A 14,311-nucleotide genomic window follows, 5' to 3' on the forward strand; every position below is an offset into this window, starting at 1 on the left:
AATCCATCAACTTTGCAGATACCAGTGCACACACAAAGTCACTTCTCCCCCCACATGACACCACAACAGAAATACAATCAATTAAAATACGCACTGGTAATAAATCACACATAACAATTGCTAACATACATTCCCCCTCAATCGTCCCCCACAGTACCACACAATTACTCTCCACAGATACACCGTATCACTAACATACCCAACATCATCCTGGGTGGTGATTTCAACGCCAAGTCATCGGCCTGGCATGTCAACAACCCTGACACAGACAGAGGGCTGGTACTACAATCCCAGACAGATCATCTTTTCATACTAAACAGTCTAGACCAACATACGCATATCCCACACCAAGCCCTCTTCCTCCCATCATCTCCAGACATCACCTTCTGCTCCCCAAACCCCGCCCCCACTACATCATGGAGAGTGGTCAAAACCCTAGGTTCTGATCATCTCCCAATCATCATCACTACCAAAACCAGAATCACCCCAGCTGGCCACAAACACACATACACTAATTATAAGAGAGCCAACTGGGAGGCCTTTGTACAGTAGTGTGCTAGGTAGCATTCCATTTGTACAATTGCAGGATTAGCAACCTTACTGTGCCCATCCACTTGCTGGGCTCTCTAAGTCTTGATGATTCATAAAATCCGCACCTTGTTCTTGAGATCGTTCCTCACTGTCGATTCACCTAAGCCAAGTTCACATCCAATGTTTGAGTTCCTTGTACCTTGCTTATTCAGCTCCAAAGTGATCCTCTTATTCTTGGAATGAAGCAGTGGGGCCATGATGAAACAGGTGAGCAGGAGCAGGTCTTGTATATTGCTAAAAACACTACAATGTGCGAGCACGGTGCAGGCCGGCATGGGCTGAGAGTCTCGAGACTTGACTTGAGAGATGCCGTGAGGGAGGGAAAGGACGGTAAACTGATCAGCCACCTGGTGGTAGCTTCACATACCATTTTGAGTGGTAACACCGTTTTTCTCTTGCTTTCAGACGACAGATTTGGATTTTATAATCACATTTTACACATTGAAAAATTATTTTTTTCCTGAGTCGAGTTCACATATTATTTGGTGTTTCACATATTGAGATCCCGCATATTGGGAGACCCCACTGTATTGTAGACCCACTAGATATGTGAATGAAGTTTTGCCCCAGGGTACTGCATAAACAGAGCCCCTACATGTGGAGATCCATATTGCATTATAAAAATCTTATGTATTAACCAAGCCTCCAGTCAGACTCCAATTTGACTGCTGTTTTGGAGTGAAGTAGATACAAGACAGAAACAGTAAAGAAGTTGCAATGAATAAAGATATGACAGATTCCAACTTCCATACTAAAGTCTCTCTGTGACCTCACCTGGACTGCAATATTCTGCCTATTGACATAACCTCTTGTATAGAGGTAAGGAAGACTTTAGAGTGATAATATAGAGGTTTAAAGAAATAATAAAGTGGGAAAAACTAACCATGAGGGCAGTTTCAATCATCAGGGACTCTACCAAGAACCATCGTGAAATTGGCATACTTTTCTCACATAAAGGGACTTCCCTTGAAGCATTTCCCCCCCCCCCCTGGGGGTGAGGGAACCATGCAAGGAGGTTCCTTGGTGATGCCATGTATCTGGAGGGATTACTGTATAGTATTGTATTTGTGCTTGCCTTAGTTGCTGTATTTATTATTTCAATCTTGGACAGGCTATCCACCATTCTGCAGTGAGAATCCTCAAGAAACCTATCGGAAAGTAATGAACTGGAGGGAAACTTTGGTCTTTCCACCTGAGGTACCCATCTCTGAACAAGCTCGAGATACCATCATGCGGCTCTGCTGTGAGGCTGACCGTCGTGCTGGCTCACACCAGGGCATTGAGGACCTCAAGAGTATGAAATTCTTCCAGGTGAGTGTTTCATGAAAAATAATGTTAAGGAGTAAGAGTCAGTTTTTAATACAAGGAAGGGACTGAGTGGCAGATTTTGAAATGATTTATTTTAACTAATGACATTTTTTGCTAAACCATGGTTTGAAACAGGGTGGTGAAAAGGTTGTGTGAGTGAAGGTATGAGGCGGCATAGTTGCCTCTGAAGAATATGGATGGATAGGTGAAGGAATGTATTAAAGAGGAAGTTACAGTATGTAGGTTGATGAGATGAGAGAACTAACAGTAGATCTAGCTAATTAGAAGAAGCTGAAGAATTTTTTGTGGAGGAGTTGATGATAGGGGTTTCGCATCCATTTTTTCCTGGTTGTGTGATAGTCATGTGATTGACATTAGTTTATGGGTAGATATGAAACAGATTTGTGTGGATGTATGCCTGTGATGTTGAGTCACAATTCCAAGGGCTTGACTGTTGAGTGAATGAGAGTATGACCCATTCAGTTGGGTAGAGTTTGTCTGGTTATCCCTTTATCATTATGTTTTCATCATCATCTCTACACCCAGCCTCACCCCATCGGTAGGTTGGAAAATAGGTCATGATCATGAATGACAGTTTGCTGCAAAACCATCTATGGATAGTAAATTGTCCAAATTCACCCCATGCATAGGTTCGGTATAGATAGTAAGTAATAACTAGGTAAATTACCCAACTTCACCCCATGCTTAGGTTGGATATAGATAGTGAGCAATCCATCCATCCATCCATCCATCATCCAGTCCCATGTTGCCCTATGACAAGCGTAGGAGCCCGGGGCTAGGCAAGTTGGTCCTGACATTCAAGATGAGAGTGACCAGCCTCACTCATCCCTGAGTGGCATTACATGAGTAATGAGTCCCAACATAACTAGGTAAATTATCCTAGTTACTTAGGTTGGGTATAGATAGTACATGATAAGTAGGTAGTAGGTCTACAGTACATCTTGTGTGTTATAGGGGTCTAGGGCTAAGCCTGGAAAATTAATTGATGGAAAACAGAGAGAGACAGTAATGTGAAAGTGTGAAGGGTATAAATACGAATGCATGCTCTAGTTACGGTGTATATAGTACAGTATTACACTTTGAGGGATGTAGGGGTGTAAGACTACTCCTGGAAAACTGTGTGATGAAATACTGTGATTATATCAATTTTATCAGTGCTTGATTTTTTGTGAATTGTTACCTCACTTAAATCAGAAATCTTATGTCCATCACTCATATCTGTTGAGGCTTTTCATGTGAGTGTGGAGTGCATAAAACATTACATTTAGGATCACTGGTTATTTACTTCCTTCCTCTTCTGTCTTTCTTTCCTTCATTCTTTCCTTTTCCTTCTGCCTGTGGGTGACTCTACACTGAGTGACAAGCCAAATGGTTTCCTGTACACCAGGAAACCATTTACTACACTGGGTGGTAACCATATAACCAAATTATGGCACCTGGTGGTTTAGTGGGTAATTATGGCACTCCAATTGAATTGAGCCTGTGTAGGTTTATATCCAAGGGGTGTCTGGGGTTTACTGCTCATGTTATGCCACTCAGGGATGAGTGAGGCTGGTCACTTTCATCTTAAATGTCAGGACCAACTTGCCTAGCCCCGGGCTCCTACGCTTTTCCTGGGGCAACGTAGGATTGGATGATGGATGGATGGACTTAACTAAGTAGTATTGCTGTTCCGTACAGTAATTTGATTTTGACATCATGACTCATCATTATCATCATCATCTGGACCTCCTTTCCCACCCTAGGGCTGGGTGAGGAGTAGCAATGTCCAGGCAGCCCAAATTTGCCCAGTACAATGGCCATGCTTCCATTCACCCGTCATTCAAGCCCCTGGAATCGTGGCTTTATCGGATACACCAAAAACATTCACCACGTTTTGAAGCTTCACATAAATGTATCCGATTGAGTCAATCCGGACGCTGCCACATTAAAAAGGGGTGCCAAATCCCTGATCATGCACTTCTCACAACATTCATCCAGCCAGCTTGATCTCCGTTCATTTCCCTAGCCTCACTGACTCAGAATTACATTAATGTGGAATGCAACTTTAGTAGCTGTGAAGGTAGCTCTTGCAGTACATCTGCACCAATTGTAGAATTATGTGTCCTATATTTATCAGTATTAATTAAATAAGGTATATAATTATTGTATTGAGCCAGTAATGATGAGTATTATATTGATCATATTTCTTTTGAGCACGGTGTATGATGTTCATGGTTGTCAGAGTTAGGTTACAGGTTGTTTTTACCCGTTAAACCTTAGGATGAGTTTTTATTTGTGCACTGATTATGTAATGGCGAGTTTTGGTAACCATTTTTGTGTGCTCTGTTACACATTTAAGTACAAAAAAGCATGGCTGTTTTAAGATTGTATGGACTTGATGGTAGGCTACTAAAAGGGGTGAAAAGTTTTTATGTAAATAGTAGAGCATGTGTAAGAGTGGGAAATGCTGTGAGTGATTGGTTTCCCGTGAGAGTGGGGCTGCGACAGGGATGTGTGATGTCGCCTTGGTTGTTTAATATTTACATGGATGGTGTTGTAAGGGAGGTGAATGCAAGAGTTTTAGGTGGAGGTCTGAGTCTGGTGAATGTTGATGGTGAAGAGTGGAATCTGAAGCGGCTGCTGTTTGCAGATGATACTGCACTGGTGACTGATTCAGAGGAGAGATTGAGACAGTTGGTAGAGGAGTTTGGAAGGGTGTGTGAAAGGAGGAAATTGAAAGTAAATGAGAATAAGAGTAAAGTGATGAAGTGTACGAGGTTGGTAGATGGTAGGGGAATGAATATAGTTTTGAATGGTGAGTTGCTTGAGGAGGTAGAGTGTTTTAAATATCTAGGGTCACATGTTGCTGTGGATGGAAGAATAGATGCAGAAGTGAAGTTTAGAATAAATGAAGTAGGAAAGGTGCTGGGAGGAATGAAAAAGTGTTTAAATGTCGTTCGCTTAGAATGGATGTAAAGAGAAGGCTGTATGAGGGTGTTGTGGTACCGACTGCGTTATATGGGGCTGAAACATGGAATATGGGTGTAGCAGAGAGGAAAAGTTTGAATGTAATGGAGATGAGGTGTCTGAGGAGTATGTGTGGAGTGACGCGTGTGGATCGAGTGCGAAATGATGAAGTGCGAAGGAGAACTGGAGTTGTTCGGGAGATGGCTGGTAGAGTTGAGCAGAGGGTGTTGCGATGGTATGGGCATATGGAGAGTATGGATAATGAGCGATTGGTGAAAAAGATAACTAGATCTGATGTGAGAGGTGTAAGGCTGAGAGGAAGACCACGAATAGGATGGATGGACAGTGTGAAGAGAGCGCTGGATGCGAGAGGGATGTCTGTTGAGCAGGGAAGAGTGGCTGTGCGTGACAGAAATAAATGGAGAGAAATTGTGAATGAATAAGTGATGACGCAGCCCTGAGGGGACATTTTCCCGCATTTGGTCTGATTCAGCTAGTCAGGTCAGGTGCGGGTAAGGGGATGGGTCTGTTATGATTTGGCAGGGGTAAACCAGTTCTGCTGTCGGGCCCTGCTGCGGATGTTACTGATTGCATTGCGCAGTTGACCCTTGTGCGGTGTGGTGCGGTGAGGATCTGTCCATTCTCCCTTTTGGGGCTAAGATGCGAATGAATGTGTTTGAATGGATGAGTAAATGGGGAGTGTGTCGTCCTGTCTCGGCTACCTCCCTTTCCTTGGGGGAAGCAGCCTAGGTATATAGATAGATAGATTTCATTCATTTATTCATTCATCATCTAATCCTATGTTGCCCCATGTGGAGTGTAGGAGCTCAGGGGTAGGCAAGTTGGTCCTGACATTTAAGATGAAAGTGACCAGCCTCACTCATCTCTGAGTGGCATTATGTAAGCAATAAACCCCAACCACCCCTTGGGCGTGAACTTGCCTAGGCTTAGTCCAGTAGGAGCACCTTAATTACCCACTAAATCACCAGGTACCATAAGTTGGTTTTATGGTTACCACCCAACAGTAAATGGTTTCATAGTGTTCAGGAAACCATTTGGCAGAGTTTCAGAATTACAAATTTTTCAGGTTCATCGAACATTGTAGGCAACAATAGCTCCTCTTTTAATTGTAAAGCGAAATGTACTAAGTTCAGTACAGCTGTACTTTACTTTCATTTCTTCCCATCTCACCTTCCATATTTTCACCCTATTTCTATGCTCCTTTCATTCACTGTTGGTTTTCTCCTTTCCTAGCAAGTGGACTGGGAACACACAAGAGAACGCCCATCAGCAATTTCTGTCGAAGTTAAGTCCATTGATGACACAAGCAACTTCGATGAGTTTCCAGAAGTCGACATTAAACTACGTAAGTTGTTCTTAATTCTTTGACATTTTTATTTTAGAGTACTTGAAGCTTGGCATTTTTCTTTGCAACCCATATCAACATTATAAACGCTTCAGTTTATGTTTTTTTATAAAAAGCGATTTCTCTTATGACCTGAGTGAGTGTGCAGCTGTTTAAGCATAAAGTAATGGCTATAAACAAAAAATATGGCCTATGTAAAGAGGCATTTTACAGTAGTAGGAGAATGTCAGTGTTCAGGCAGCTCTTGATTCTTGCTGCATGACAAAAAAGTATTAATGTACTATTCTAATTACTTATTAGTTTACTTTGAAACAGAATAATACATGAACAAAAGTAAGAGAGAGAGAGAGAGAATTATCCATAGTGTGGATATTTTTTAAAGTTATTGTAAAGGAAAAAGAATTTTTATTTACTCTCTAGCTTTCTCATTTTGCACATGTAGAATTGCTTGAAGTCTGCTGTGCATGAAATAAGTTCCTTGCAGTGTTGCCAGAGCAGTAATAGTCATGAACTGGCCACCTGCTGGTTCCACCCTCTTCAGAATGTACAAAGACCTGTCTCCAAGCCACGCTTGTTAGAAATGTTATATTTTGGTCTATAGCTCAATTCTAATTGCCCTGTGATGACACTGTTTTCACCACCGTGATGGAAGTGATATTTATTATGTTTCTGTTTGGTGTGTAAGGTATCATCATCTGTTACAAACATTGTCATTGTAACCCAGTTCATCAACTTTCCCATCATTATCATATCCCAGCTGTCCAGCAACAAGTATGGTATACAGGATCAAGAAAAAGTAGTAAGAAAATAAAAATAGGGTTGGTCCACACATCTATTCACTCATCACTGAAGCCTTCAAAATTCTCAGCTCCACCTCCCAGACAAACCGTCCTTACTCCATTTTACCTCTAATGAATATTATTAAGTTGAGTGGGTAGGAATAAGAAGCTGTGAAAGTAGGAGTACGATCAACAGAGACTTCAGTGAACTGGACCACATATTCAAGCCCCAGGGATTCTTAGCTCCACTTCTTAGACAATCCTCAGTGAAAAAATGTTAGGTAATACAGTAAACCCTCTATAATTCGGATTAATTGGGGAAATGGGCCACATATTCAATCCCCAGGAATTCTTAGCTCCACTTCATAGACAATCCTCAGTGAAAAAATGTTAGGTAATACAGTAAACCCTCTATAATTCGGATTAATTGGGGAGAACCCTATGTCAAATTATCCAAAAATCGGAATTATCGGAGCGCATGCATGCCCCTATCCCCAGATCACACTCATGCTCATTAAAACATGGCTTTTTCACAATAACATTGAACTTTACAGCATATTATTACTTTATACTCAAAGAGTGCACAATACAATAAATAAAATAGTGTCAAACCTTGAAAATGAAGTCTTGCAACTCAGCAGTAGAGTACAGTACACTTAATTGTACCGAAGGTATTGTACAGTTCTTAAAAATTACATTTATTACTAAAACTTGTCACTACAAAAACTGTTCACGTCCACTTATCACTGGAACCTTTTTCAGACTTGTCTCGCATAATTCGAATTTCATCCATCCATCCATCATCTAATCCTACCTTGCCTCATGAGGAGCATAGGAGCCCGGGGCTAGGAAAGTTGGTCCTGGCATTTAAGATGAGAGTGACCAGCCTCACTCATCCCTGAGTGGCATTATGTGAGCAACAAACCCCAACCATCCCTTGGATATAAACCTTCACCGGCTCAATCCGATTGGAGCACCTTTATTACCCACTAAACCACTAGGAGCCAAAATTTGGTTATATGGTTACCACCCAGCATAGTAAATGGTTTCCTGGTGTACAGGAAACCATTTGGCTTGTCACTCAATGTAGAGTCACCCACAGGCAGAAGGAAGAGGAAAGAATGAAGGAAAGAAAGACAAAAGAGGGAGTGTAAAGTCACCCGCAGGCAGAAGAAAGAGGAAAGAATTAAGGAAAGACAGCAGAGGATGGAAGGAAAGAAGGATGGAGGAGAGGAAAGGGTAGACATCTTCAATCTGAATTAAAATTATTTGTCTGGTGGTCAAAAGAGATCCGAATTAACTGATTTCCAAATTATTTGGGTTCGAATTAGAGAGTGTTTACTGTACTTCCCAATTAAAAAGAAAAAAGGGGGGGGTTGAAGAGTGCTTTCCTTTTGATATACATTACCATACAATTTTCATAATTTTCATTTCTTTGTCAGTCCTTTTGCTTCCCCAACTTCCATATCATTGTTCTCTCACATATTCACTTACCATATCCAGACATCTATTTGGCTTTCCATACCTCCTCCCTTGCCTCAGACTCACTTAACTAGACTGTTAACTGTCCAAAATATTTCTTTTTTCCAAGCTGTTTGAAATGTGGAAGAAAAGAGAATTTTATCACAATACTAATGGCGATGGAAGTTTTTTTTTTCCCTAATGTTAATAGTTTTATTTATTTATATGTCTATATAAATTGGATTATGGATTTTGTTCTTTTACATGAATGTAGTCTGACTTATATATTTTCATCATCATCCAATCCTGTGTTGCCCCATGAGGAGTGTAGGAGTAGATCTATATAAATATAAATATATATATATATTGTGGTAAGTGGGGGCGCTCATCATCCACTCACTCGATGTAGTGCTGCTCTTGGGTGTCTGCCCTTTCCTCTCCTCTCTCCATTCCTTTCTTCCTCTTCTGTCTTTCTTTACTTCATTCTTTCCTCGTCCTTCTGCCTACGGGTGACTTTACACTCCCTCTTTTGTCTTTCTTTCCTTCATTCTTTTCTCTTCCTTCTGCCTGTGGGTGACGCTGCACTGAGTAACAAGCCAAATGGGGTCCTGTACACCAGGAAACCATTTACTATACTGGGTGGTAACCATATAACCAAATTTTGGCACCTGGTGGTTTAGTGGGTAATTACGGCACTCTAATTGGATTGAGCTGGTGAAGGTTTATATCCAAGGGATGGTTGGGGTTTATTGCTCATATAATGCCATTCAGGGATGAGTGAGGTTGGTCACTGTCATCTTAAATGTCAAGACCAGCCTTTCTAGCCCTGGCCTTCTACGCTTCTCATGGGGTAACGTAGGATTGGGTGACGGATTGATGGATATATGTTTTGTACGCTCCTGACCGGGAATCGAACCCGTGGTATCAGTGCCTGACTTTTATCTAGAAGTCTTAGGTTCAATTCCTGGTCAGGAGCATAAAAAACATTTGTACACACGCATGTAATGTGTGTCTCTCCGATATTTACAGTAAGACCTCACTATAACTGGCTAATTGGGGCCCAAACCATTCCAAAAAAAGTGAAATTCTGGTAAAAGCGACATCCGGACTTCCCCCTGCTAACTCGGACTTTTTCCGATATATCAGACACAAGTCCGGATTGGACCAATGGTTTTTAAACTGTTTTCACTACCACTGCAGTACTGTACTGTATTAGACCTTCAGTGTAATAATCAAATGGTATAATATATAAAATAATACAGTACTGTACACTGATAGACATGTCATTTGTTTACCTTATTGTGTCGAACATAGCTGAAGTGGTCAGGTAGTCCGGACTGCTTCTGGCTTTATTGGACCTTTTCCAATATATTGGAATTTAGTCGATTCCGATAAAAGTGAATTCCGGTTTATTGAAGTCCGTTATATCGAGGTCTTAATGTATATATATATATATATATATATATATATATATATATATATATATGTAGATATATATATACAGTATATATATAGTATATATACAATGTACATATATTTATGTATATATCCATCCATCCATCATCTAGTCCTATGCAGCCCCATGGGGAGTGTAGGGGCCAAGGGCTAGGCAAGTCAGTCCTGACATTTAAGATGAGAGTGACCAGCCTCACTCATCCCTGAGAGGCATTATGTGATCAATAAAACCCAGCCACCCCTTGGATATAAACCTACACCGGCTCAATCCGTTTAGAGCGCCTTAATTACCCACTAAACCACAAGGCACCATAATTAGGTTATATGTCACCACCATCCATCCATCATCCAATCCTGCATTGCCCCATGAGGAGTGTAGGAGTCCGGGGCTAGGCAGTTGGTCCCAACATTTAAGATGAGAGTGACCAGCCTCACTCATCCCTGAGTGGCATTACATGAGCAATCAACCCCAACCATCCCTTGGATATAAACCTTCACCGGCTCAATCCGATTGGAGCGCAATAATTACCCACTAAACCACCAGGCGCCAAAATTTGGTAATATGGTTACCACCCAGCATGGTGAATGGTTTCCTGGTGTACAGGAAACCATTTGGCCTGTCACTTTGTGTAGAGTCACCCGTAGACAGAAGGAAGAGGAAAGAATGAAGGAAAAACAGAAGAGGGAGTGTAAGGAAAAAAAAAATGCAGATGAATAGATTCCAGGAGCTCGAATGATGTGAGTGAACATCTGACCTCTTTCACTGGGCATACTGTTGCTAGCTCTCCCTCTTTTGAGCTTTCTCCTTCCCTGTTTTGGAGATCATAGACCACCCTCATCTTTTAGTAGGAAAAAAGCAATGATGATAATGGTAGCATTTTTGTACCTTTTGGTTTAGTGCGTTGTTCCCGGCTAGTGTACCACAGCTCACTGTTCGTTTCCAGTCACTGTGCCACAGCACACTATTGCACCATGATAACCATGCAGTTGTTCCATTTTTATTGGATGTGTGACCAAGAGCTGCACGTGGCAGTTCCAGTCTAGTGTAGAGGGCCAGAGGAATGGGATAATACATCGTAACCAGCTAGCTGGTTAGAGGGAATTTGATTTGTTTCCTGTATGTAAGCACATTCTATATTAAAAGACAAGCATCCAGACTGATATATACAGTATGTAGGAAGGATCACTACAAGAATTCATGCCATATTATTGACATCATACATCTTCCACTGATTCTGGGCTTTCATAGGCACGGTCATGGATTCCATATTTATAAAAGTGTTTCAGTGATGCAATTTCAATGCCCTGTGCAGTCAAGATTTCTTTTTACTCTTTATTAGTTGTTGCATTTAAATGAAAGTGTATCATTTATATTAGTTACATACATTCTGGGACCATCTGGATGGAGTGATGGGACAGATGCCTTGGAGTTAAAAGTGTTTATGATAGGTGACATGAATGAGAGTTGACACTGGTCTGTGAATGATACAATGGGTTGTTATGGATTGCTGGGGAAGAATTATAATGGAAGATAATGAAGGATGTGTTAGGAAATAGCCTGTGTACTAATAGTTCATAGTTTAAGACAAGGATACTTACAAATATACATGGAACAGAGTGAGTGGAGGGAATGCTGAGAGATGCATGATTAAGTATTTGTTAGAAAGAAAGATGCTTGGAGTTGTTGCTAATACAAGGGTGATGAGAGGCTGGTGTTGAGATTTACCTGGTCATAAGATTGTGGTGTTCAGAGTTAAAGTGAGAGGACCAAGGTGGCAACAAAGAGAGAGGAGCAGGCAGAGTGAAAGAATGAAAATGGAGAACCTGTGAAATAAAGAAGTGGCAGATGAATGCAGGGCCAAGGTAGTGGAGGAGTTAGAACAAATTGGGAGCAAATGAATGGTCAACTTATGGAGTGCATATAGGGAGTGTTTGGTTAGGAGTACTGAGCTGTGTGATGTTGCAAGAGTTGCTTGTTGTAAGAAAAGTACAGCTTGTTGGGATGAAGAGGTTGAAAGTTCAGCGGAAGGAAAGAGAAAGAAGTGGCTAGATTGGATGCTAGAAACAGGTTCAGATGGAAATGAGAGTAATATTCTGTAATGAGACTATTAACCCATGAAGAGACCTATTAAGAGAGAGAAAAAAATTGAGACGTTAATAATGATATTGGGAGAAAAATTCCTATAAACTGTTCTGAATAAAGGAAATATTTGGTAAAAAGTGAATAATCAAGAAATGAGGGTGGAAAAAAGTGTAAGGGACTAACTGAAAGAATACTAACAAATGAAAGTGAAGTAAGAAGCAGACAGAAAGAATATTTTGAAAGGCTGATGAATGGGGATGGTGAGAGCAGAGTAGTAGTAAACATGATTGGGTTTGGTGGCATGCAAAGAAGGAACATGGTGTTGGAAAATGTGACATTGGTGGAAATGACTAATACTGTGAAATGGATGAAAAATGGGAAGGCATCAGGTGCTGGTGAAATGTATGCAGAGATGGCCGAGTGTATAGGAATGATTGAAATGAAGTGTTTGTTGAAAATGAAAGAAAGCTTGGATGAGCCGAGTGGAAGAAGGCTGTGATTGTGTGATTGTAAAAAAATAAAAGTGATCAAAATAAGTGCGAAAGTTGCCACTGTATACATCTGTTCAGTGTTGAAGAAAAAGTTTATGGAAGAATGATAAACAAATTAAGGAATATATCCATCCATCCATCCATCCATCCATCATCCAATCCTACGTTGCCCCATGAGGAGCGTAGGAGCCAGGGGCTAGGCAGTTGATCCTGACATTTAAGATGAGAATGACCAGCCTCACTCATCCCTGAGTGGCATTACATGAGCAGTAAACCCCAACCACCCCTTGGATATAAACCTTCACCGGCTCAACCCGATTGGAGCACAATAATTACCCACTAAACCACCAGGCGCCAAAATTTGGTTATATGGTTACCACCCAGCGTAGTAAATGGTTTCCTGGTGTACAGGAAACCATTTGGCTTGTCACTCAGTGTAGAGTCACCCACGGGCAGAAGGAAGAGGAAAGAATGAAGGAATGAAAGACAGAAGAGGGAGTGTAAAGTCACCCGCAGGCGGAAAGACGAGGAAAGAATGAAGGAAAGAAAGACAGAAGAAGATGAAAGGAAAGAAGGATGGAGAATATAATAATAATAATAATAGCAGTAATGAAAAACTGATGAGTAACAGAGTGGCTTGAGGAGTGGCAAGGGATTTGTAGGTCAGATATTTCCCATTAAACAGATGGTGAAGAAAGTGTGTAAAAACTGTAGGGCATTTATGGATATGGAAAAAGCATGCAGGAAGATAAATAGAGAGGGATTGTGAAAGGTTTTGCTTACATACAGTGTGGATTAAAGCTGTTAACTGCTGCTAACAGTTTTTATAATGATAGTGAATCCTGTGTAAGGGTTGATGTGTGTTTTGTTTATGTTGGTGCTGGACTGAGACAGGGATGTATATTTTGGTGTGGCAAGTTGATGAAAACTCAAGAGTATGAACAGTGGAGATTGAGAAATATATGTGGAATGCAGAGAGTCACTAGGACAAGAAATAATATGATTTATGAATGATGTGGAGTTATGAAGCCTGTGAGCAGTAGAGCTGAAGAGAGTTCTCAGATGGTATGGTGATATGGAGAAAAATGGATATAAATGTGGTGGTGAAGAGGATATACTGTACAGTATGTGAGTAAATTTAAAGATGGAAGGAGACATGGTAGACCAAGAATAATCTGGATAGATATTGTAAATGGGAATATGAGAAGGCAAGGCATGGAGGTTAATGAGGCAAGAGAACTGACAGGTATCAAGCTGGTTGAATGAACTTTGTATGGAGTATATGGCAAGTGCATAGCACCCCTCTTTTAACACTAGTCATCAGATGGATTGTCTGATATGTACTGGTTTGGATGGATATGCCTGTAAGATGGAGTCAGGATTTTTAGGGTTTGAATTGTGAGTAAATGAGTGTGTTGTCCATTTTCATTGGACATGCAGTTGACTAGTTCTTCCTCTGTCATGTTTTTTGTTTTTACTTGTTTTCTGGACCCTACCTCACCCCACCTTTGGATGGGGAAAAAAAAATGAGGCAGGATGATGATGAATGATGTTGATGATAGTTAGGGTGTATTTTGTTGATTAAAGAATCTCAGGTTCATAGTACTCACTTAAATATACTTTAATCATCATACCGTGATGTCTCAGAAGTTTATGAAATTTCTTTGTTTCTTTTAGTATATGACAGACCATCTTATTAGAAGAGCTGTGGCAGCTCTCTATCAAAATTTCTTTAGCTCCCCATAAAGAAGGCTGCTGATACATATAACAACTTCCACATGTTTAAGTTGTATTATTATACTGTAGA

At 40.8% G+C, this 14,311-nt stretch overlaps 1 protein-coding gene across 1 annotated transcript in view; it reads left to right on the forward strand.

Moving 5' to 3' along the window:
• Nucleotides 1-14,311, forward strand: part of trc (Serine/threonine-protein kinase tricornered) — a 161,773-nt gene that overhangs the window by 132,846 nt on the left and 14,616 nt on the right. The window contains exons 9-10 of the mRNA XM_080276787.1: nucleotides 1,703-1,902; nucleotides 6,124-6,235. Coding sequence (XP_080132913.1) covers nucleotides 1,703-1,902; nucleotides 6,124-6,235 — 312 coding nt within the window. The remainder of the gene's footprint in view (nucleotides 1-1,702; nucleotides 1,903-6,123; nucleotides 6,236-14,311) is intronic.

The sequence above is a fragment of the Coenobita brevimanus genome, chromosome 66, assembly GCF_032717465.1.
Source record: "Coenobita brevimanus isolate Jiangsu-jjx chromosome 66, ASM3271746v2, whole genome shotgun sequence".
In the NCBI taxonomy this organism is placed as follows: Eukaryota; Metazoa; Arthropoda; class Malacostraca; order Decapoda; family Coenobitidae; genus Coenobita; species Coenobita brevimanus.